General features: G+C 33.4%; 1 protein-coding gene across 1 annotated transcript in view; it reads right to left on the bottom strand.

Moving 5' to 3' along the window:
• CDH9 (cadherin 9) overlaps window positions 1-27502 on the bottom strand; it is a 108641-nt gene that overhangs the window by 39990 nt on the left and 41149 nt on the right. Inside the window, exon 3 of the mRNA XM_026843317.1 lies at window positions 9667-9961. Within this exon, the coding sequence (XP_026699118.1) occupies window positions 9667-9961 (295 nt within the window). The remainder of the gene's footprint in view (window positions 1-9666; window positions 9962-27502) is intronic.

The raw sequence follows: 27502 nt of genomic DNA, 5'->3' as shown, positions 1-27502 counted from the left end.
ATATATATATATATATATATATATATATATATATATAGGCACATTTTTAGTAAGAAATTTACTTATTTAACAGTACTGTATCCATTATGGGCAAACATTCCCAGTCCTTCCATGTTATTATAGTAGAGAGACATTTAATGATCTCTTTTAGCGAGAAAAGTGGGTTTCTTTTGTGGGAGCAATGTTCCTTTCCTGAGCTTGTTACACTATTCTGGTGGTATGATGTAGCTAAATCATCTATAACAGAAGTATTCTTAATGATTCAGATTCATAGGAGATAAAGCTTTCATTTCTCAGTAGCTCTATGATAACTGCGGTTTAGGGATGGAGGAGGATAGCTTACGAAATGAGGTACACAGGATAAATAAAGATGTAGGAGTCTGGACCTTTATTTTGTGATGGATTGATCTGTTGAATGAGACTGTTATGTGTTCGGAAGACTTAAAATTATGTCAAAGCATCTTTATGTGCATTCTACTATGTGTGATGCTAAGTTACTTTATATTATATTAGAAAAAAAATGTTTTATCATTGTATCTTATTTACACATTTTGGAAATACTTGGAAGTACATGATTTTTAAAAATAAAACTGACATTTAACACTCAGCTGCATATCATTAACAGCTGAAATGTACATTCAGGCATTCAGAAAGCTGTGTTTGCTTTTAAGAGCAACTGAAAAGCTTCTGTGTTCAGAAGATTAGACTAAGTAAGCATCCCAGATGTGCTTTAATTTAACAGAACGAAAAGATGAAAAAATACTTCTCAATATAATCTATAAATTTCTTTCATGGCTATATATCACCAGTTCTCAAACATATTTAACATATCTAGTTAATCACAGTTTCTGACTTAGAACTGTGTGTCCAGTCTTCCCAACTTGCTACAGATCCAACATTTGAAAAATCTCATTCTCAAAAATTGTTTAAATAAAGAAAATGAGTTTTTTCAGACAGCTAAGACTACACAAGTAATTTAACTACGTGGTGGCAGGAAAGAACCCTGTGCATTAATGTGATATAATAGACACATTAATGTTAGCACTTTAAAGGTAACATCTGCCCTTAGACAAGGGATTACCACCTCCCCACTACTAACTTGCTTATTTAAATGTCTGCCATGTTTTAATTTTAATAAAGGATAGAACACATGTATGCCTATACTTGACATGTTCCTTCTGATAAAGACAGAATGTTCCTAATATTGTTAATGTCAATTAGTCCCAGTTATTCCAGTCCTTTGTACCAGCAGTTCAACTGCCGCGGGCTCCAATATGGCCACATAAATGTGAGATGTAACCTGTTTTAAAAGAACCTGTTTTAAAAGAAGCAAAATTATTTGGTGTCTCATCGCTGCAAGAGCTCATAAGGGAATAAATTATATGCCCGTAAACTGTAATCATGCATAGGAACTCAATATTTATACTGGCTCTGAAAACAGTTTGCACATGGTTGTGAATTGTAACACATGTTCATATTAAAGGATGTATAAAGGGTGTATGTTCATATCAAGAGGTATATATACTGACTGAAGCAACGTGGCTGTGCCTTAAAATTTTCATAATGTCAATGGGATTTTTACTTTTTAGATGTGAAGCCATGAAAGATGAAAGGACCTTGGTTTAACATCCTATCAGAAGGACAGTATCTCTAACAAGGCAGAACGTATCCCATTGTACTGCACTGCAGTGTGAGCAAAAGTGCTGATGTAAAGAATTCAGGCCCATTACGCTTTTTTTTCAGTGATTATAGTGTTATAGCTGGAAATCTACTGAAATAAAAAGAAGGAAAATGGATACATCAAACAATTTTTAGTATAAGTATGGTACAGGAACTTTTAATGCTAAATTCAAGCTCTAATCTAGAGAGGTCAAGGGTTCTGGGGTTTTTATTTTTTTTTCATTTTGTTTTCAGTGAACACAGATAATAGGGAATAATACATTTGTTGCAATATAGAAGCCAGGCAAATAGTATTGCAGCAACTCATTTCAGAGGGATATAAAGAGGAGTCACATTTAGCATAGCCCAGGCCTGAAAATTCCAGTTGGCAAAAAGTCACTCCAAGGGTGCTGTGATGTCTGTTGCTGCAGTAGCTGAACACATTTCGACGTATCTATGGAGTAGAGCTGTTCTAGTCTTCCACTAATTGGTGGGAAATTGAGACATATAGAGATCAAAAGAATTTATGGTCACCTTAAAACTGCATCTCCAAAGTTTAGGCCAAACATCTTACAAAGCCTAAAGTCACATATTACACTTTAAAAGTCACCCATCCTGTTTACTAATTGCGCCTTCGAACTCCTGTCATCTTATTTCTTCCTATGAGAAATACTTTAGACCAGCATGTCATGAAGGGTCAGAAGGGAGAGGTTTATGGGAGCTCAGAGGAGGTCACAAACTTCTAACAATGAATTGACAGTGGCTCAGTTCCCATGGGACAGAAACATGGAAATTATTTATATCTTCCTGTATTTACAGCAAGTAAATTTACATTTAAATTTACATTTACAAATTAAATTTACATTTACTTGCTGACAGCACTTCTACAAACCCCCAATTTTTTCTAGCACCAAAAGTGATTTCCCCCCTGCAAAAAGATGAGAAAGAAAGTGAGGAGCTCTATTTTAAAGATATGAGGATTTTGTAGCTGAAGAAAAATGAATATGTCAAGTGATTTTTTTTAGCTGAGGTTAGATTGCTGGATGAAAGTCTCTCCTGCTTTTACCTACTATACTTTACCTGCTATATTTGAATTGTTCAGAAGCACTGTTTCAATCTTGTTAAAGTTATTTTTTGTCTCTCATTTTTCTGGATGTGCAGTACCTCAATTTTTTCACTTGTGTTATTAATACATTCTACATAAACTTTAAAAGAACTATGGCATTTCTGACAATTTATGATAAATTTCCCAAATTTTATAAATAGGATTGACTTATTTAAGTATCCTCTTAACCTTCATATATATATATATATATATATGCACACACAATAAATATACACATTAGTTTTTATGTGATTCTTTATATTATTTTTTAATGTTTATCTTTTCCTGAGTCTGTAACAAAGTATTTATGTAAAGATAAAATTAACAAAGCCCTGAAGGAGAAAAATAATACATAAATTCAATGTTTACTTTTAATTTCATATGTTTGGATGTGGAATAAAGTTGTAAAATTATAATCATCGTAAAATGTTATTGTAAAAAATTAGTTACATCATTTGTTTAGATCCTAGAAAAAAACTAATGCTTTTCATATGCAGAGTGTATGTTTATTTGTTTCTTGAGATCACATAACTATTTGGAAGTGTTGTAAATTCATAGATTTTCCTCTGAGGATGGTTTCATTTTGTTTGTTGAAGAGCCAATATATCCACATTACATATGATTTTGTTTATCTAACTAAACATAGAAGAAACCTCAGGAAAAAAACAGTAGTTGTAAATGGACGTTTAATTTTTACAGAACTTATATACATTAATCATGAAATAAAGTCCATACAGGGAGATCCTAAGACCTACATAACATCTAGGTTGAAATCAATGGAGCTGTACAAATTCAAAACAACCTCTTTATAGTATCACAGCTCTAGTAAGTAAGTTCCGTGAAGAGCAAGCCTCCTTTTTGCTAGGAAAATGCTGTCCATATTAAATGCATAACTATACAAAAGATAAAATAATTTAAGGGAAAAAAATCGTTATCTAAATAATTTTCCATTCACATTTAAGTGGGTGTTTTTGTTTTGTTTTGTTTTTTCAAATAGAATTAAAAGTTTTAAAACACCCACTCATACTCTTTCGAAAAAGTTCTGCCTCATGCCAAATACGAAATATTTATAAAGCATTCTATATACTTCCTTAACAGAAATGTAGTGCAAGCTTTTGTAAATGAAAATGCTATGCATGTATGTAACAGAATGCATGTCCAAAACTGACAAAACCCAATGTACCCCCACTTTATTCTAAAACAATTTATATTTTTAACTGTTTAACGAAGATTTTTTTGCCTTTTCCACCTTGATGTTTTATTTTAAGAAATATTATGACACATTGAACGCTTATTTTAATTTTCGTCTTTCTGTTGAGATATTTTTCATTATAAAGGCTTGTATAAGAATAATAAAGAATATAAATTTTAAAAATTATCAAAATACTGCATTTAAAAATGAGAACCCTATGCAGATTCTGACAGTTACAGAATTTTTAAAATTCTACTACAGAATAGTGACAAATGCAGAAATACAGGAGTGAGTTCTATGCAGAAATATAGGGGGTATAAACTGCAGGATTTCTGCCATCATGTTTAGTTTGACTAAAAGAAATTATAATACTATATTTTAGCTGCTGAATGTAAAATATGAACTTGGGCATAAAATATTTATTAGAAATATATCTTTCTCCTAAGCTAACTAAATTATTTATTTTAAAATAGAATATATGTTAACAATTAACATTCTGAAATTTTACAAGTTAACAAAGTAGTTTTCATAAGGTTGTGAAAAAGTCAGGACAATCTTGAATAGATTTGGTTTTATAAGCATCTGAAACCAGGAAAAATATGCAGAGGAGAAAATATAATTATTTCCTGCTGAAATATGAAAGATGAGAGCTGCCTTCATTTAGTCGTTTATACAAATATGTAGATTAATGCTTACTGAAATAAGCAAATTCCAAAATAGCAAACGTGACAGTTATTGGTTTTGGTTCAGTTGGGGGTTTTGTCTTTTTTGGGGTTTTTTGGTTTGTTGGTTTATTTTGTTTTGTTTTGTTTTTATGGTAAGGCCTACTTGTTCTTGTAAGAAATTCCTAAAAAATAATCACTTCACTGTTCATCTACAGAAAAACTCTTTTATTCCGATTATATTTGCAATAAAGGCAATTTAATGGGAAAATTATAAATTTTAAATGTATCCATTTAAAATTTGTCCCTCTATACATTATACACATCTTGTCCTCTACCAACTCTGAACCAGGAGATGTCTTTGGTTAGATCCATAATACCTAGAAAGCAGCAGTTAAGTATGAAGAGATGAGTGCCAAGTTAAATTAGGCATCATCCCTTCTTTTAATAGGATCAATTAAAAGATTAAAAACATGTAAAAAATACTCATCAGCTGCATGTTAAAGATGTTTAATGAGAAAAAATGGTAAGCCTTACTTGTTAAAATTAGCAAGGCAGGTAAATGGATGGTGTAGTAATATTTACCGAGGTGTCAAGAGATTGAATTCCACAGGGCATCTCATTGCAAACTCCCGTTTTTAAAGATTTCCTAACTATATTTATATCCTGAGAAAAGTGGTTTTCACAATGAGGTGTAAGGCTAGTTTTGATTTTATTTTGTTCTTTTAACCATCATCTTTCACTTGAAAAAAAACAAACCTAGATCACAGCTTTTACTCATGTAAGCCTTGAAGAAGAAAAACTAGATATTTAGTATGATCAGGGCTGTACTTTTTTCTCTATATGAAGAGAAAATGAAAAGATTATCTCAAGATGCATAATATGTATTTAGCTTTTCTGAAGTTTCCTTATAGTATTTCTAAATTATAACCAAATCAGAATAAGTCATGCTTCAAATCCACCTACTCTTCATTGTGATCAAGACTGTATTTTACAACTTTGGTATTCCATAATTTTAAAATATCGAAAGGAACTTTTGTTCCTTTACTTGCTATATTATGTTTTGATTAACCTTCATGGGTTTGTCTAACACCTTTTCCTCATTGTTTGGAATTATTTTTTATTGAATCAATTTACCTAGTCTGACATAAATCTCAGGATTCTTCTTGTCAACTCTAGCACTCTTTGAAAATATAGCTACAGCAGTTATTATCCTCCAGTACTTCAGTATAGTGGCTGATTTTAATGAGAAATTTCATGTTATTGAGTTTTAGGATCTCTTAAACTAACTTTCTGTTTTTTTTCTTTTTCTTTTTCTTTTTTTTTTTTTAAGTTGATATCACTGTGAGCATTTAGTGTGATCATTTCCATAAAAGCTATCTGAAATGACACTGCAGTCAGCTCACTTCAGTGGTTTTGATTGCTTCTAGTACTAACTTTGCTACACAGCATTTTAAGTATACCCATAATGCTTTTGGTGATATGACTGGATTCAATTTAGCCATAGAAAGGGTAATTTATGTATTGCTTGATGGTTGCAGTGCAGATATTACAACATAGGATTAGCACAAACTAGTGCACAAATAAACATTCATGTTTCCCTCCGGGCTTGGGTAGGTTGTGCTGAAAATGCATGTTACACTTTCACTGTTCTTAGTAATAAACTAGTCAAACAGGAGTGAGGCTTGCCTATTGGTACTGAAAATCACACATGCTGACAGAAATGTTGACTATCATTTTCCCTTGTGTGCTCTAGATCTAGTTATTCCAAGAAGTAGTCAGTAACACAGTGAGAAATATGTTGTATGATATGTCATTTGAATAACAGATACAGACACAGCTGGAAACATTGCTAGTGATGATTCTTCTTCAATTTCTCAATCTTAATGGCATTTTCATAAATATGTGCTATCATATTTGTTGAGCTTGGAAAACATATAAAGATAATAGTTAAGAAAAAAAAATATATCTTAAGACCAAAATTGGAAGGAAGTGGAGGATGGAAAGAAACTGGTATTTCCCCATAAATTTTTAACTTGCTTATCATGAGTATATCTATTTCTTAAAATGTGTATAATGTAAGTGTATAGTTGTTTCCAGTCAGAAAAGTTATTTGCATAGGTGTGCAAGATTCTGTGTATATGGTTATAACTAATAACCTTCATCATATTCAGTATCACTGCAGGACTACACTGACATTTTCTAGGGATCTTTTGTGATCTCAGTTCTTTCTTTCTTTCTTTCTTTCTTTCTTTCTTTCTTTCTTTCTTTCTTTCTTTCTTTCTTTCTTTCTTTCTTTCTTTCTTTCTTTCTTTCTTTCTTTCTTTCTTTCTTTCTTTCTTTCTTTCTTTTTCTTTCTTTTCAGAATATTTTCAGTCCTTTTCTTTAAGGTGAACTTACTTTCACAGCAGCAATAACCTTTATATGCATTCCTCACTCAGTAATTTTTCAGTTTGTTCTTCCTTAATGACTTCCTTTACACAATCTTCCAACCTCAATTTCCATTTTAAACTCTACAGTCAAAAATCAACTAAGAGGTTTGGCCCTACTTTCTTACCAAATCTGGCTTTTGGACTTCTATTTGACAATTGTCTAATCCGTGAACAGCGATACCTACCTGCATAACTGACAATTCTGTAAATCTGTGATTTTCCTCAATAAACACTATGTTCAAGAAAGCATTGTTTCAACTGAGTATCTATAGAAAAGAAAAGCTAGTAGTTGCTCATTCCATCATACCTATTAAATGAAGAATAATTACAACTTCTTAAATGCCATTTTCATGATGCATTGGAGACTTTTTAATGGATATCCTAGCCCCTGTGGAAAGAATGAACCAGGAGCCACAACCCATTGCCACACTGTATCAGTTTTTCTTCTTTTCCCTGCATTTTGTTTTATGTGCTGTCCAGTGCGTATTTGCTGGTTTACATTCATATGGCTTTTTTGGTTTTTTTTTTTGGTCTAGATGTTTAAAGAAAAACATTATCTTCATTATATACTTTATGTGGTCTCTTGTGTGCTTTATGGGAAGGTTTACAAGAGTACCACTTGCTCTCCCATGAGTTGTATTCCACCTACAGCAGGAATCTCACCTTTTCACTCCCAAGTTACTTCCTCCACTTACAGAACCTGCTCCCTTATCTGGAGGAATAGGACAAAGGGACTCCAAGAAGGAATATATTTGCATATTCCTTATTTACCTATATGTACATCCTGACTGTTGAATTAGCATTCTTATGACTGACTGCAAAAATACAGAATTTCTGCTTCTTGAATGGACTGAAGGGGATTTGGGTTCTTAGTCTCTGCTATTTAAGAAATTGCAAAACTACTTTTAATCATTCAAATTCAAATGCTAATAATTTCATTCCAGTATAGACTTTATATCCCTGAATGCAAATATAAACTAAACAGAACAAAAAGTAACCCAGATCCATTTTTTGCCCTGATATTGGAAGATAAGGGGCTTTTTTACTGTTTAAATACTTTTCCTGTAATTCTTTTTTTTTTTTTTTCACAGTAAAACTCACCTTTACTTCATCTTTCGTGGACACTTTTTCACCTTAACGTATGTAATTGTAGTTATACTATCATCATCCTCATCGAACAGATGTTTCATAGACTTAAAATTTCACAGGTAGTACCAAAGGACTGAATCTTATTCTGTTCTCTTTTATTCATGCTTCCCAATTGACTAATGAAGTTGGACTAAGTGATAATGTTAACCATGGACATCATGCTTTTTATCCTATCTATTCCTATGGAGATCCTTCCTTACAAATATATTTCAAACTAAATATGACAGGTGCACTGCCAACATTTTCCCTCACAGATTATAAGGAAATTAAACTCTGAATGGAAAGAATTTTTCTGTTTTCCATGTACCTTTAAAAGAACATTTCTTAGTTTCTTTGCATTATACACAGTAGTGTCATGATTAAAAAAGAGAATTATAAAATAGAGTCCTGTTCCATTATACTTCTGCTACTGTTCTCAGAGGTAATTATTAGCTTCTGGAAATTATTTTGCAAAGATACATATTAGTCTCAAATGTTGATTGGTATTTTATTGTTATTGTCTCTCTTAGCAATGCCATTATCCAGGGCTGGTTTTGCAGACTATTACAGTAATTCATGATAAATAAATAACTCTTGAGAATTTACCTGTCAGTTGTTTCCCATAGCCCGTGTATTTTATGCTTACTCATCAGAGAAACTGTCTCTGCTGTAAAAGAGTGGAGCACTTAGACAATCATGATATCTTCTGATGAATGTGTGTAGGTGATTATCTACCACTTTATAGTATTTGAACAAAACTGAGAGTATTATTTTCCTTTAATGCTATAGTTCTCACCCATCTTCTACTGTCGCTCCACGTTTTAATTTTTCAGTGCAGCAGTTGCGAATAGCTGTAAGTTTTTATCCACGAAAAAAAAAAAATATTTAAAACAACAAAAAAGAAGAGTTATTTCTTTGGGGAAGGGGTTCATATATTTGCTATCTTAAAAAACCTCAGACAAACAAGTCCATAGTATAAAGAACATCACCAACAAATATTAATATTGATACCAAAGAGAAAGTAGTTCAAAAAACATAACAAACAAACAAACAAACAAATTTTTAGGTATTTGTAGGAACATATTTTGCATCATTTTGATACATTAATGATTTGACATACTTACATGCTGAAAGTTGTTTATGACTAAAGGTGCAGAAATATATGGTAAACTAGACTTTACATGTATAAAGAGGATACATTTTATGCAAGCTGTGGCAAAAATATGTAGTAACTTATAAAACAACCATATATGCTACCTTGATGGTTCTGGTGGGCTTAAAAAAGTAAAAAGTAGCTTATATTAGAAGTAGATGAAGATGAAACAATAAATAAAAGCAGAAGCCAATAATTTATATTACTGGCAACAAAAACTGTTCTATGGATATTCACAGAAGCTAGTATTAAGTGCCTCAAATAATAACTTACTTGTAAGTTCCCAATCAACTCAAACCCATTTGTATTTTACATAAGGATAAGTTTTTACCTACCAACTCCAGACATCTCCGGAATACTGGCGGTGTACATGTCCTTGGTGAATTTTGGTTCATTGTCATTGATATCGTGGATTTTAATGATAAATTCGGACTCTGGCTCCACTTGTCTTCCAGTTTTTCTGTCTATAGCCTTGGCACGTAGCACATACAGGGACTTTTCTTCTCTGTCCAATTTCTTTGCAGCATGAATATCTCCTGTATTTTCATCTATAATGAACAGACTGCCAGCCCCATCTCCTGTTAATATGTATTTTAAATTTCCATCTCCTTTATCTTGGTCAGTGTGTAGCTTCAGGGAGGTAGAAAAGAAGAATTCTATAAATATATGCATTGTTATTACAGACCAAATCATTCAGCATATATGAATAAGTCTGTACAATCTTGACTATAATTGGGGTCAGTAGTGGTTATCTTCTGTTTCACTGTTGGAAAAATTGAAAATTTGAGACTCAGTCATATAAAAAAAAAATAGCTCTAAACAAACTATAACGACACAAGGGGATATAGAAGATATTGGAGTAGTTTTTAAAATTACCAAATTAAACCAAAAAATGCTATTTCTTTGAATAGTCTGTTCAGAAACTACCAGAAGTCTTTCTTTTGAAGATGAAAAGGAGTATAAAACTCCTAAGTTTCTATCTGTGAAATAACACTTGTCTTCCCATTTGTTGATTGCCAGTAAGGCAATCAGCTACCTTGTAACAACATAGAAGAAATTAGTTTTAAGGATTATAGCTTCTGAATTTCCCCAAATCATCTATAAATGTTCTGATTTAAGCAACTTGTGTTACTAGGTTTGGTTGGTTGGTTGTTTTTGGTTTGTGATGGTTTTTTTGTTGGTTTTTTGTTGTTGGTTTTTTATTTTGTTGTTGTTGGTTTTTTTTCCTTAGGAGCATTTTACCTCAGTTAATTACTTCCTTCCTTCTACTCCTCTCCACGCAGGAGAAATAATTTTCAAGAACACTAGGAGGTAAATTTTCAAAGCATCTAGTGGGGCTTAACAGTCCATTTCCTACTACACCTCTTCGTAAGAGTTCAAAACTCTATCCCTGTGAACTCACAGGCACTGATTAGTTTGCCATATAACATCATTACGAAAAAGTGCCTACATCCAAAGCCAAAGCAAGACATTGAAGCTGACCTAGGTACTAGAAATTCTCACATAATACCCTTTTTTGGAAGTCTTTTCCTCTTATTTAATTTACAAAGACTCACAGTTCATTTTTATAAACATCTGAAGTATGTTTTCCTCAAGTTATATGCTTACAGTCACATCTGGCCACAGATTGGTGACCTGAGCATTTTTCAAATGTGTATAGAATTTTATCCCAAATTTTTTTTTTTTTTTTAATATATTTCTCTGAGAAGAAAAATGTAGTATATCATGTCACTAGAGACAGATAAGTTATCTGATGCCACTTATTTCCTTGTTTCTGTATTCCTTCCAGTGTTTATATCCATGCTTTGTAGCTCAGTCATCATATCTTTTAATTACTCCACCTGTATGAAAGGTGATTGTGGCAGATTTTGTTAATTTCTTCACTTTGATTTTTTCCTCTAGTTTAACACTGTATCCTAACACTAGTCACCAAATGGTCTGAAGGCAAGACTGAATGATACTTAACAATATATTCAGTGTATATCTGTAATAAATATCTGTGAAAATTCTTAAGGATTGCATACGATGGTTTAGAAGAATTAAACACAACATACATACAGCATTCAAAAATATGTATGTGTCAGCTTGCCAACTCTACAGGTAATATAGAGAAAAATATTATATTAGTATCTTGATACAGAGTGTGGAGCATTATGTAATCAACATACAAAGTTAATTAAAAATATTTAGTTGTTATTTTCATATTCGATTCTTATTTTCAGGAAGAATAGACTTTTTTGTATGTCAAGTACAAAATATAGCTTATTTCTTTCAGTCAGATGTTTCCGTCTTGTGCCACACAGCACAACTTCCCGTCCATAAGAAACAGTGTACATTCATTCTTGTTGAGGTATTCCTCACCTGGTGGCATAAATATTTTTTCCTTTATTCTTTATTTTTTCTTTTTTTATTCTTATTCTTATTCTTATTCTTATTCTTATTCTTATTCTTATTCTTATTCTTATTCTTATTCTTATTCTTATTATTCTTATTCTTATTCTTATTCTTATTCTTATTCTTATTCTTATTCTTATTCTTATTCTTATTCTTATTCTTAATCTTTTTTTCTTGAGGTAGAACTTTAAAAATATGCCAAATAAAAATCAGATCTCAAGACTCATGACTTGCACCTGAACCTAGTTTTCTCATGCAGACAGGCCAGCTTCTTTTTTAGTCTTTAAAATGTCCAGGTACCTGTTACAATGCCTCTTTAAGATCCTCAGTCAGCCAGATGGGAAACCATTCAGAGCAAGTCCCATGTCTGGGAACTGGTGAGGGATCAATCCCATGGGTCAGGAGAAGGGTAATCACTTAACATAAGGCATTAAGGAGGTTGGAGCCTGTGTGAAGCTTATATCCTTTCTCAACACTAAATATAAGGAAGTACTTCTCAAATTTCACACATGACATCACCAAATAATCAGTAATTAGTTTAACTGTTTATGGGACTGACATTAGTCATGTAAGTGTTTAGGTTAGACATGTGATTTCTCAAAAGTTAAGTAGTTGCACACTCTGTCCTGTATTTACAAAGTTACTTTTTGTGGTTTTGAAATAACTTCCATCAATCTCTCTCGGGTTTTTGGTTTTCTTCCTGCACATGTATATGCTCCAACACACATTGTTATTGATCAAAATTTATTTAACTTGATTATTGTTGTATGAATTAAACTAGGCTCTGGCCCACTGTTTTACTTCCATAGCAGCCTTCCTGCCAGACTGCAATGAAAGGGACTTAACTTACGGGAGCTCTGGTCTTTAATTAACAGACATCCTATGCATGGTAAGATGGGAATATTTCCAGAGACACTAGAAGTTTCCCACTTTAAAAACAAGCAGCCATTACTGAAACAAAATATCACAACTGAACAAAGATAACAACTGAAAAATAAAAGAAAGAAGAGGGTAAGGGGTAGAATGAGATTTTTATATTGCTTGTTTTGATTGAAATATCAAGAAAACAAAATTCATAGTTTAAATAGGAATATATTTTATATGTGCAATTTCATCAGAAAAAGTACATAATATGCATTTTATTGAAAATTATATCTGGAAAGTTATTTTAATATAATATTACATGAAAGTGTGGTAATAATGTAGTTCATATTTGAAAACCTGCTAAATGTTTTTTCCAGTCAGTTCTGCTACCTAAAGAATCTTTCAGAGAGTATAAGCTGACTTAAAGTTAGCACTTTACTTCCTAATATTGCAAATTTTGCTATCTGAAATTTTTTACTCCTACAAACTCTTTGTAGACTTGGAGAGCTAGTCATCTGCTGAAAAGAGGTCCTATATATTAAAAAAGAAGACAGATGCAGATGAGTAGCAGCAATCCAGGCTGTAAATGTTAATAGTGTTAGCTTGCTAACCCCATTTTGATTGTTCATATAAGCAACTCTGATGGCAATCCAGGGTCGACAACCTCTTGAAACAGGGTAATGATCAGCAAGTAGTGGGAGCAGTGATCTTTTCTGTTCTAACAAGTGGTTCTGGAAAAAAAAAAAAATCACATCTGTCCATCGTCATTCTCTTACCTTGCTCCTCAACTATACATTGATCCTCAGAGAAGAGAAGAGGTTAATTTATTTTATCTGTCTTTTCAAACTGTCTACAAAGGTGTCAGGTAGCTTTTTTTTTTTTTTTTTTTTTTTTTTTTTATCAAATGATAAAGAGAATTTTCCAGTGTGATAAATTTGGGAATAGAGTGTGATTTCCTAGCAATGAAGAGTTCAACCTCTTATTGCCAATTTACTATAAGTAAGAACACTTGAAGTACAGTTTCAAATTATCACTTATTCTACAATTTCTAATGCCTATGTATGTTTTGATTTGCACTTCACATATGAGGAATCTGTGAAGTCATTTTGCAACATCATAGTTTGTAGAAAAAAAAAAAAAAAATAAGGGGACCGTGTTCATACTTAAGAATAAATAAAGCAAAACATTAACCAGCATCTTATAGAAATAAAATACTAGTTGTGTAAAACAGAACAATGAAACCATTCTCACACTTTAATGGAGTTATATAATTACAAAACATGCTTTAAATTTGTTTCTTTATGACTGGTAATCTTCTATAAACAGTTTAAATATTTTGAATTTATAATATAAAATATGATTTCAGCTTTTCAAATCATAATTGTTCTTCAGAGAGCCTGCAGAAAATCACTTACAGAAAACCACATGCAAAAATGTAGTGTGCTATATGTTTTCAATATCATGCCTTTTATTCACTAAAACAAAGGAACAAGAACTGAGAAATTTTCTAAATCCTATTTCCAGATATAGCAAATGTTTTTACATACAAAATAGTTTGGGGATTTTTCTTTTTAATTAGTAAACTTTATGTGTGTGAAGGAGTCTCAGATGTTCAAACTGGCAAAATAGTATTCATACATTTGATCTGAAGTAATGTTTAACTGCTGTGTTTTTTTGCTCTACATGATCCTTTTTCTCTATTTAGGGTGGGGTAGGTGAGCAAGAAAAAATTCTATATGGGTGGTAAACAAACTTGTCAAGTGCATCCTTTCTCATATCATAAATTGTTCATTCTGCAATTTCTGTGAAGACCTGGCACCTCAGAGGACAACCATGAGATACTTTGATAAAGGAAAGCAAACAAACAAAAAACCTCAAACCAGAAAATATATTAGATTAGTCAGTATATAGTGACCCCACTGACAACAAATGCCATCCCCATTCCATTCAATATCCAGCATTAATTCAACTGAAACATATTGGAGTAAAGACATAACATAGAAGATGAACTGCTGAGTATCTTGATGTCTTTAATATCCTTTGGCACACATTTCTTTTCTATAGGCTTCTGTGTGGCTGGCTAAACATATTCTCAGCTCAACTTTTCCTGAGGATCTTCAGAGACAAAGACACTGGTAATGGTTATGGAGGTGACAATTAGTTATTTCTGTAACAATGTATGTCTTATAAATATGGACATATTTATAAATGCTCTCTCAATCTTTTTTCTTTATTTACATAGGAAAAGTGTACATCTCAAATTATCTATCCAGTTCTGTGAAACTAATTTTTATGTGATGTGCTAATTGTGATCTGATGTTTGCAAATGAAATTTTGGCATAAATTTACATGTGTCCCTGTTACTGTAATTTCCAATAAATAAATGAGTAGTCAAACAAAAGATTATCTCAGAGGTCTGTAGCATAATCTTATTTCCCTTAAATTAAGTTTTTTGGTATTTTGGTTTACCCTTCATTCTCACATAGCACTCAATATTTATGAGCAAATGATGGTTCTAACACATATCTGCCTGATCTCAGGAAGTATTGTATTTAACTATGCATTCTTAGTATGTCCAAGGCTAATCCATAGCTTCTCTCAGAACTGCTATTATACAGAGTAGAGAAAGATATCAACATTCTTCTGAGGGAAAAGATATCTCATAAGTTATCAAGTTCAGGAATTAGTATGGAATGGCAAAACAAAACATAGCAGAAAAGGAAAAAATGTTGCCTTAGAAAAATGTTCCTTAAAAGACAACGTTTAAAAGTACTTGACTCTTTGTTATTAATGTAGTTTTAATTTACTAAATTTCCTGTAAACTGTGCGGCTGATCTGTTTCACAGATCTGTGTATTAGAGGGTAACTCTTTTCAAGTTAGCAGACATATAATCGATGGAAGAAGGGAGAATCAATGGACACAGTTACAAATTATATAGTGATATGAATGAATTTTCCCCATTTAGAAGCAAGAAATTAACAGGCTTCATTTAGATTTCATTTTGCTTACAATTTATTTCTGTACAACTATTGTTGCAGAAAGAGCAAGATGAGATACTTGTGACTAGTGAGATTGTTAATGAATAAACACAGTCAAAACATTTATTTGGTTGCCTAAATTCAGAAAAGAGGTATGATCTCTCCTGTGGAGAGGGATGACCAGAAAGGAAGGACAAAGATACATCAAGGAGAGATTAGATCCATGTTTACATTGTGGTAGGTGTTGTACTGATGCTTACAGCTTAGATGGTTTACAGCGTGCCTCTGTACCATGGTATAGAAAAAGGGCTATTACAGATTTCTTACCTCCCCTGCCTCCACCCACACAGTCATCTCCACCAGAGGAAACCTGATATCCCATGGTCTTCTGCCTCAGTATCTATTTGCCTGTGTCTTCTAGAAAGTGTGAACAATGTTATTTCCTTATTTTTTATGTGAAGATATGTTGCACTCTTTTTAGTGTCACTAAATTGGTATGTCTATGTATTTCAGTGATAGATGGAGGCCACACTGATTTCCACAATTTTGTGGTGAAAGTGCTGCAAGAACACTAGCAAACCTCTTGAAGGGAATGTCGAGAATACAAGATTGCATGGAGTCTGCAATCACAGTTCGAATGTAGATGTACATGGGATGGTCAGAGGGCAAAAAATACAGAGTTTTAAAGTCAGAATTTTTTTTTTTACATGTGCCATAAACTTATTAGCTAGATAGGCAGGTGACTGATATCTGATGTGGAGGACAAGTGAATTGCCCAGTCCCAGGTCCAAATGCTGAAAACTTCAAATTCTGTAACATCCTGGTCACACATCAGAGAGAGTGGAGGCTTCTATCCATCTCAGCTATTTTTATTTTCTCTCCTCAAACAGGACAAGGAGAAATAGGAGGAAGATGCAAAACTGAGTGTTTTCTTGACATGAAGAAGCAGTTCTGGGTCCCACAGGTTAGATATAACTATGGTGTGTTACCTTTCCTCCTGTGTTCACTGTCAACAATGTTGCCTTGCATATTGTGAAATACTGCACTTGGGTGTTCATCCTTACTTGCTATTGAGTGTTGTGTAAAAGTAGAAGTTCTTTGAGCAAAAGTCCTACAAATTACATTAGATAATTTTAATGCCCTTACACTATTTTTTAAATTCATCCTGTAGAATTGTGAAGGTATTTTCATAATTTCTCTAAATTTTCTACAATAATCTTAAATGCTTAATTCCTCTTTCATCTTATAGTTGTGTGAAGCAATTTCTGAGGAGTTTAGTGCACTCTGTTATTTCTTTACACCTTCATTAGTACAGTTATATTGTATTTATATTTACACAAAACACTGAAAAGGCTCATGGTAGATTTGTATATGCCTGTATATGTATTTTAGATGTTTGGAGCAGTAGCCTATTGCATGCTTTTTGTTCATTTTGGCTGGAATAGGGTTTTGTTTCAGTATGTATTATTCAAAGGTCTTTCTGAAAGGAGGACATTAGGGTTTGCTTACTGTTGGTTTGGTTTGGGTTTTTTTTGTTTGTTTGTTTGTTTGGGTTTTTTTTACTTCCAGTTGCTGGAGGTATAACAATAAAGACATAAAGTGTAAATGGTGCTAGTTATTTTGGTTTGAGACTATCACAAGCCAGTAGGGGAAAATTGGAAGTTATAAAAGATTATGATTTCTTTCCCCATGTGAAAATGAAAGCTGAACCAAGAGTTATCATACATCGGTATTGTCTTTTTATACCAAATGTATTTCTATTTAAGGTTTTGCTAAACCATAATGCAGCTGTCCGAACACCTCTGTCCTTTTTATATTTCATGTGAAATTTATTCTTCAGATGGAAAATATTCCCTCTCCCCCCCAAAACTCTGCATATTCAGCCTCTTACTTCCTTGTACAGTTAAGGAGCTATCCACAACCCAGTCCCAGCTTTGCCTTTAGTACAAAGGCTTTTCCTTGAGATTAATAACATTGTTTTCTTTACAGCTTAAGGCAGAGGACTCAAGCCATGTATAGCTTCAGAATTAAAAACTTTTTCATAAAATCAACATAATGAAGCATTATATTAATAGTTTGACATCTAGAAAATGTGGAGTTTGGCTGTAAGATATCCAGACCTACTGACTCTGTAAAATGTATAGGGAAACTATAATAGACAGTACATGTCATAAATTATCGATTTGGCAGCGTCCTTAACTGTCAGATTTACTATGACTCTTTGAAATATGCTTTTGTCTTCTTAAATATGAAAACAATAAGCAAATATAGTAAGCAGTGGGAAGGAAGCATAAACTATTCTGGTGTGTTCAAAGTGAGCCTTTCTGAAATGAGAAGAAAAAAGGAAATTTATGTACTTTTAGGATTCCTCGAACATCTTTTAATCACAGTTCCTAGCTAAAGCTCCTGGGCTGACAGAAGAAACATGAAATACAGGAAAAGACAAGCTCATCTGTATGTTACTTTTACAAAGCCATGTGTCTATTTACGTCAAATTTCTATTCATATATGGTGATTGTGCTATTTATTCCGAAGCTGTGGCACAGATAAAGATTGAGCTTTCCAAGTCTGCCCAATATGTATTAAAGCACAAATTGATTTGACCCCAGGAAACTTGACTGCAATTATCACTGTAAGCTTACTCCAAGTAAAGAAGGTTATGCATATAGAGATGGGAAAGAAGACAGTATTTGCAAAGGAGGTTGCATGAGTATTACATAAACCAAAATAATTAATACAAAAAATGCAAGAAATGTACTTGAAATAAGAGCTTGTACCATCCCAGCCAACCCTAAAATTTCACACAAAATATATTGAGTGTTAGCAAAGGGTAGGTTATTAACCAGTGCTCCCACTCTATGACTTCAGACTTTTGTGGGATTTACAGAAGCTATGATACAGCACCACCAGCAGCTCAGCCAATATTCTCCTTCATTAGCATTTTAACTAATTAAAAATTCTAAAGATATCTTAAAAACTGTAGTAGTTCTTCAGTGTGGTTTGCAGTAGCAGTATCCGCATTGCTTTAATTTTCTATTTATGTGTGTTTAATCAAAAGTTTTATGCATGTGCTAACTGGCAATGAATTTACCTGACTTGAATTTGTGACATCAGCACAAACTTCTTAATTAAACAACCAAACTCTTCATGTGATGGTAACCTAAGTGACTGTATATTAAACATGGTAAATGACATTTACTTTGCTTATCTTCTGTTTTCCAGCATCTGGTTCTTGTGTTCAGCTGTCTATTGTTACAAATTCTCTGGAGAATTATATTGTAAAAAACACTGCTGATAGCAGCTCCAGGTGCTGATTTTGACTTAGTAGGTAAGGGTAAATCTGTTTTTCATTCAAGAAGGTTTCAGCAGAATTCTTAGAAGTCTTTTGGTTCTGCTGATACAAACAGAATATGGGGAAATTAACTCCCTCCACATACATCTCCCCATACCTATCAGGGAGTCCTGGAAACCAGAGATGTTTACTCAAGTGCCTTTTTCCCTGCCATACTTTGCACATCTGTGCCCTATATGCTAGGCTGTAGGCTGGAAAAGTAGTTACATTCTTACTTCTGCACAAAGAATTTCAAAGCACATATAATTTCTTTGTTTGTTCTCCACACTCTATTCTTCAAATCAACTGGGTTGCAGGGTTTCAGACTGATGAAAAGAGCCAAACTGTTTGTTTATGGTTTGCCATACCCTGTCATTTGGCTGTTCTGTAAGATACAAGTTTACAGGAAGTGACTATAGATATCAATTATGTCCATAGGTCAGAAATTATCACATCATAACATCAAGCACTGTCACTTTAATCAATCCCTGGAACAGGTGGTAAATCCATCATTATTTTGAAGGCTTCACAATGAGAAAGGATATTTTTCTCTCACCAGAAACTGCTGAATGAAATCTATCTGTGTGTGTGATATGTCTTGTTGTTTCAGAGGCACTCAGAATGCACTGTAGTTCCAAAAGATGTGCACAGAGATAGGCAGGAATAAAAGCTCTGGCCCTGGAAGCAACATAAGTTCATCATATGGATGGATTATCTCTTCCACAGAACTAACTGATCTGGTCTCAGCTCTACACTAATAAGCATATATGAAATACTCTAGAAAGGGAGACCAGTAGTTTGTCTAGCCAAGTACTTTATCTCAGAGGCAATACAAGATGTTGGTTTGAGAGAGCATGCAGGTCTGGCCACTATAATTTTCCTTCTTTTACAGTCCCTGCCTCCCTGGCCCCAGCATCTACAACTATCAGATTAGAATAGGGATGTTAAAGGGACATATGCTGGGGTCTTTTTGGTTTGTTTTGGTTTGGTGTGGTTTGGTTTGGTTTGGTTTGGTTTGGTTTGATTTATGAATCTGATGTCCTTGAACTTGTCTAGTTCATTGCCTTAAGTTTGGACATTGACTGAAGTTACACTAAATATACCAATATACTGTTTTCAGTTGTGGGTCATGCACAGTGATCTGAAGAACACATCAGTAACAGGAGCATTTTATTAGTTTTAAGCACAATTTTACATGCATATATATACATATATGTATGTATACTTTAGATGGATGTCTACAGAGCAGGACTGAAAGTCCTAGAGCATAATGCAAGAGTAATAGAGTAAGTTGTTGAGATGTGAGGCAATATGATCAAAGAGTCTTGTTTGGCCCAAAATATGTAAACAAGCATCCAGGTTTCCAGCACCAAACAAATAAGACTAGACTGTAGGCCTGCTGACTCAAAGGAATCAGATCCCAAAATGTTCCTTCCTCCTAAGCTGTTTAACTATATATTTTTTTCAGAAATTTTCAAAATATTTTAAGTAAATTACTATCTTTAAAACATATTTACTTTTATATGAATGTATTTCAAACCTAAAAAGCAATGATTTTGAGTTATCTGTGCTTATTGATTCACAATGATCTCTACCATAAACCTTCAAATTACAGTTAAGAAGATGTATTTTTCCTAAGATCCCGCTTTGCAATCTGATAAGCTAAGTATTTTGTGGACACTGGACACACTTCATAAGAAGAAATCTTTTTGTTCCTCAATACTCATTTAAGAATGTGGTTGTTAAATGCTGACATTTTAAATACCTCAAATGTTTATCTAAGCCAGAACTTTCAAATGAACGGTAGTGGAAGGTAGGTAACGTCATTGCTTGACTTAAAGCATCACTGAGGTCCTTTGCTACTGCAAATTTATTGGCACAGTTAACCAAACAAAAAAGAAAAAGGCAGGCTGAAAGTGACTTACACTGGTTACTGCAGTTCTGCAGACTGTATTGGAAAGGTGAGCTGTCATACCAACCGAAGGGTACTCAGTGAAAGTATACTGTGGAGTTACCCTTCTCATGCCTTCCTCAGTCTGAGTGCGATTCCCCTGCCCTGTGCCTGACTCAGATTCTTAAGGCAGAATTACCAAAGCATACACTTTGAAATCGGGATGGGGCATAATAAGCACTAAGACTTCAAACTATGTTGTGATAATGTAGCTTCCTAAGTGAAGCTATTGTCCAAGAAGAGTATGCTGCAAAGCAGTAATTAAGAAAGGAATAGGGTTACTTTTTTGCTTTTTCTTATTTGTCACTTATATTTATTGAGATTTTCATTACCTACTTTTACGGTTCTTTTAAATCTTCTTTCAAAATACATCTTCGGAAGTTCATCACTGTAATGATGACAAAGACAAGGCAGTGGCTGGAATAGCTATCAAATAAATGCATTCTTTTCCTGACACAGCAGAACACGGTAATTGTAATGCCATTTGGAGGGAGCCTGAGATGGGCTTCAGGTTCTGCATATAGCACAGGCTGGTTGTACCTGTCTGATTAAGCATGAAGACTGTGGCTTAGACAGCCAGGATAAGGCTGCCTGTGACTTCAGATGGAAACACCATGGAAGAGAAGCAGTGCCTAGAGAAGCCAAAGCATAAAGCCCAAACCAAGCATAAAGCCCTGAAGATCAACAGTGCTGCTTCGTCAATGGTATGTTTAATTTAACAGCCAAATCTGCAAGCGATCGGGTGAAGTGACATTAATATGGAGACATTAGATAATGTGGGAGTTATTTAAGAGTGACACTTATTTTTTTTTATTACATTCTCAGAGCAAATATTAATGAAAAAGAAGCCCAGCAGGAGGTACATAAAGATGAATTAAACTAATGTTTGTTTAGCAGCATGGATAGTTAAAGTGCTTACATCTTGTTAAAGCAGATAAAAATCTGAATGTATCAATGCTAATTCTGTATTACCTTTATGAAAAAAAATAAGTTTCTGGAAGGGAGCTGGAGTCTTCGATGCTGATTGTCTGCATCCTTTGCTGAAATCCATTTTTGTCTAAATAATTACTCTGTACTTTGGAGAAGCACACAGCACACAAAGTTAAAATGATTGTTTTTCTAATTATTCTATTACTTCATCTGGAGTAAAATGTTGACCATGTTCTTGTTGACCATTTAGAGATATCTTTTAAGATAGAACTTGAGATTTTGCTAATATTCAAAATAAGAGATCAGAGTGCTCTTTTTAAAAATGGTTTTCATTCTTGATGTGTGCTGTCCTTTCTGCTGGTTCTCTTCAAATAGTTAAGCCTTGCCATTATGCTGAATTTGTCCCCGTGCAGTGGCTATTCAGTTCTGTATCTAGCTGTTGTCCTTGTCTGTCTCTGTGACCTCAAATCACTGTTTCAGCAGCTCTGCTGCAGTTTTCTCCTCAGAAGAACAGATACCATGTCACTGCTCATTTAATATGAAATACTTTGATGTATTTTGGTGAATGGTACTTATGGAAGATGAAATTATTAATAATAATCATAGTATCATCATTATATGGTTTTATTTATCCTTTTCTCTTTCATCCTCATCAAATAGATCAACATAACCCTTTACTTTATGCTGACCAAAAATATATATTATGGATATATATAAATACATATACTTATATCTTTTTAAAGGCATAAAAATATTTTAAACTGTGGGGGTTTCTCTTGTTTCTTTTTCTTTTGCACACTTTGAAATTAGACCAGATTTAGTCACCTGAAGTACAAAGACAATTAATATCCATACCTCTAATAGAATGAAAACAGAAGGCGTCATTCCTGTTTCCCTCCATTAACAGAGTTTTTGAAGGACTAAAGAATTTCTTCCAGGATAGATTCATATTATGCCATTCACTTCATGTCTTTCTGCATGTGATTCTAAATCTTTTATATGGAATGGGTGAGAATCAGACTATGACCTCTTCCACTTCACAATTACTAACCTTCACAATACTAACAGATATTAATGTATTTTTGTGTTCTGCGAAACTTAGAGAGAAATTTTAAAAATGTTTAATGATTTATTTTGCTTTCTTGCAAGTACCCCACTTCTGTTTACTTCAGCAACAATATATACAGAAATATTTGCTTCTATGCTAAATTCCACTTTACGTTAATGTTATTGTCCACAGCATTTGTTTACATCTAATCAATATAGTTTTAAAATTAAAGATAAATATATATGGTTATTTCTTTTAGTCACTTGTGTTACATGGAATATAAAGTAACTTGTTACTTTTTTCTTTTTTTTTAATATTAATTTAAAATGATCTTTAGTTTCAGCATTATAAAAGCAAATGTTGCAGTGGTAGAGAGACAAGGTAAGCAAATACTTTCTACATATTATTTTTCATTTGTTAATTCAGTCCTATCAATCAGTTACCTGGCCCAGTTATATTTGAACATTTAATGCTCTGTTACCTCCTGGTATTTGACAGTGTTTATTCATCATAAATGCTTATTAATAAGAAAAATGTGCTTACTTCCACAATCATCATAAGACTGAACTACCAGAAAAACATCACTTTTAAAGCTTGCATCAGTAGTTGTAACATTTTTAACAGTGTGATATAGGAATGTCAATTCCACTCAAACTGCACAGAAGTTGTAAACAGAACTTTTTTATAAGAACCTAATTTATTCTCAATATTTAGAAACTAAGTATATTTCAGCACTTAATGAGAAATATGTAGCAACAGCTAAAAGCTCAGGGGCAAAAATGGCCACAGGTAGTGAACACAATCACAAATTTTAAGTTAGGTAAATATATTTTATAAATGCTGGTGTAAAAATATGACAATATCTGACTTAATACTTCTGTGCTTATCATTTTTATGTGTTAGGAAAAGTTACAGGAATCATTTATATCACAATTCAAGCATTCACTCACGGTTCACCAGGTAGGTAGCTATTAAACAGTTCTGGTTTTCCTCCTTTTTTTAGTGTGTCCTAATATCTTACTCAACCCAGTACTTGCAAGCCCTGCTTTCAATCAAATGTCTGATTCATGACTGTTTTCATGATAATCCAGAGCTTTATATGTAATGTTTTGTGGAAACACTTTATACATAGACATGTTCTGAGGAGAAGTATCATTAGATAAGTGTTGGTAATTACATTTTAGAGATGGAAAAAATAAAGTAAAATGTACATAAAACAGCATTCAATCAAGTTCTAGTAATATTTTTTTTCCAGCATCACCAATTATTTTTATGGTAGGATTTGAGCTAGAACTTGTAGATAAATCCACCATTCTGAAGACCTCTTTGAGATTTTTTTAGTTCTACAACTTAAACAGAGAGGAATTAATGTAACCTCCTTAGTTTCCCGCTATGGAAATGGAGTATACATAAAAAATATTTTTCCTCAGTTGAGGCTAAAACTCATTTAGTATTATCAGCCTGATTGTCATTTCCTCACACTCAGAATTTGACAAAAATGGTATGATGGTTCCAATCTGAAATGGGCATACCTGTCCCTGAAATGTGAAGCAAGATAGGGAGGAATTTATAACTTCTGAAATGTTCATGGAGGCCAGAATGCTTTCCCACTCTTTTTATTACACTCTGCTGTGTGAAAAGAGAAAAGAGAGATCTCAGCAGAGTTGCTTGACCAAAGTCTGATATAAGAGAAAGCAAAAGTTATCCTAGTGTGTTTGTGTTACTACAGAAATACATACAGCAAGGATTTGACTGTAGTTATGTATTTCTATAACTGAGAAGAGATCAAACATTTCTTTTTGATTGATATCCAACATAGTGTCAAATTGACATTACATTGGTTACACTAACATATTTTTCAGCTTCTAGAAGGCTGAGATATGTGATGATTTCTGCAATGGACAGGGTTTGATGTATCAGACATATACAGGAAGAAACGACTTGCTATTCTTGACAGTTGCTTCTTGACAGCTCCTCTGTTTGTCTTCAAGGTGACTATTCGTAAACCTTTCTCTGATTGACAAGATGTTGCTTAATACCACCTTCTGATGCAGTCAAATTGCCCTTTCTCAGTAGTCACATATTGATTTGCTCTGATGGGTTTTTCACTCTTTTTATCACCAAGCTGGCAGGTACCAGTAAACCACAATATAGTCAAACACTTCCCTTGTTCAGAATCTCTCCCATAATGTAATCGATGCAATAAATATATAACATAATAAAAAGTATCTTGTGAAATACATCTTCCTCACCCTCCCACCTTTTCATGCACAATAAATGATTGCCTGATAATGATAGGTTTACAGATTGCCACAATCTTCTCTTCCCACAGGCTTAAAGCTGCAAGGCTGACAAATACCAGCCTATGAAGTTGGAATAAAATAGGGTTATTGTCTGAGTAAAAATTACCTATTGTGGGAGGTTTCTGAGCCAGCCAGATCTTTTAGGCAGACCTGCTTAGACCTTTCTGCATAAGGAGCTTGCCAAAACAGAGGCTTTTATGCTCAGAAAAGTCAGTTTTCACTATTTTTTTTTTTTTTAAATGGCAAATGGAAGTTACCACTGGAGACAGAAGAGATCTCCATTCTCTATTCCCACTTTGTCTCTAAATCGGGAGTTTTTACTCTGAACCTTGATTTTTGTTAACTTGCCAACACCCTCAATCCCAGCAATCTCCACAGAGAGTCCTCCACTCTGTGGGCCCCGGGCCCTTGTTACTGTTGCCCTGACCCATCCGCTGCGTTCTCTGAGCACATTCTGGAGATCTCTGGGGAAGGGGAACTGTGACTAAGCAAAGAGCAAGCATTGTAGTGAAAAATAAACTAGACTCTACACAGTGCCCTTGCTTCTATGTTGGGTATTGGGTGAGCAGAATTTTTCCACACCTGAGGAAGAGCATAGGAGGGAGGGAAAATGGAAAAGAATTGGGGAATTATTTTTGGTTTGCATTTATTGAATCACCTCATATTGACTTTGACTAAAAGTAGCTGGGTAATTTTTCAGATGCCTGTATTTATTCTATGGATGAAGCTGTCACTTAGCCCTGCTAAATTATAAAAAATTATCTTGTAAATTCTACTTTTTCTGTTAAGTATAAAGGCTCTATAAAGACACAGAGTTGGCAGATTTCTGCCTTTTTTTTTTTTTTTTTTTTTTTTTTTTTTTTTTTTACTGGAGAATCATTGTATACTGGACGTTCTGTCTCGAGAAGAAAAGGGAGGGAAAAGGGAAGGAAATGAGGAAGGTGAGAGTTTGGAAATAACTGTTTGAGGATTTCCTAATATCTTATGTCTTTGGGTTTACTTTGGTTTAGTTTCATTTTTCACCAGCAGTTTAACTGATTTAGTATTTCATATTGAAAAACACACAGAGATTCCTTGAAAACAGAATAGACAGGTACCAAAAGAGATAATATGTGAGGTATGTGCCATCCCCCTGCCTCCAGGTAAGATTAGTGTGGACTTTCTGGCACCTGTGTTTTTAGTTTGTCATAACTCCAGTATCAAGATAACCCTGTCTCTCTGAGTGATCTTTACCTAGTACTTCACTGTATTGACTGTATTTACCATGAAAAACTTTTTCCTGATGTTGAATGTAAATCAACCTTATGACAATATGAACCCAACTTCTTGCCTGAACATGACAAGAATTTGAGATTTTTTTTTTTTTAGCAGTCTTTTATGCAGTTGAAGAAACAGAAGGTGTCAGCTCTCATGACAGCTGCTCTATCTGTACCAAACAATGCCAACTCACTCTTGTTATTCATGTATTTGAAGTCTCTGATCACTGAAGTTATCTTCAGAAATTATTCTTTATTTTGTAAAATATGACGGCAAATTTGACTGCAAAATTCTAGCTTAGCCCTATCATTGTAATGTAACATTCAAGATATTTTGCATTCAAACATTTTACACTTAGGTTATGCATGATGTGTTCTCTTCACTATTTTTGAAACTTCAATTAAAAATGTGTTTAGGTTGTCACAAATGAGCTGCTCTTCTTTGTCCTAAAGAAAACGAGTCCTATTGGTTTTGGAAGATGTAGCATTTGTCTTTCATCATTTTTTCCCTTGGCCCTCCAGCCTTCTTTTTAAAGTAGCAATAAAATTTTATTGAAAACTTTGGTTTTTACTATTTTTTGAGAAAAATAAATTCTACTTTAATCAATTTTTCAATAAGGTTTATGTTGGAAGTGTGCAGAAAATAAGTAATTTTTTATAAAGTAAAGCTATGGCACAGCAGTGGTATTTGTAGTTACGTTATGCATGTATCTGGAGACAGAGACTTGTGGTATTTTTTTTTTAACCTTTATTTTCATGGTTTGCCTGTTTCCATTTTAGTTTTATTTGGGGATCCATTTGCCTAGAGATAAGGCTGCTTGAAACTAGATCAAATGTTTGTTGAAAAAATATGTTGAAGAATACAATATAAGAGCAGATAATTTATTAAATTTGGAAATTATAAGATTTTTCCATCTTTCATTTTATAAAATATTGGTCAGACTCTTTTTCATATTTCTTTGATCTCTTCTGTCCTTAAGTTTTGGTTGGGGTTTGTTTGTTTGTTTGGTTTTCTTTTGTTTTGATACATCATTATCTCCGCAGTATTCATTCAAAGACAGGGAAAAACTTTGGCATTAGATGGGATGCACCTGTCCCAGAGGGGGAAGAGGATC

Source organism: Athene cunicularia (assembly GCF_003259725.1).
Source record: "Athene cunicularia isolate RWA chromosome 2 unlocalized genomic scaffold, athCun1 chr2_part1, whole genome shotgun sequence".
Lineage (NCBI taxonomy): Eukaryota > Metazoa > Chordata > Aves > Strigiformes > Strigidae > Athene > Athene cunicularia.
This window is presented reverse-complemented; position numbering and strand designations above follow the sequence as displayed.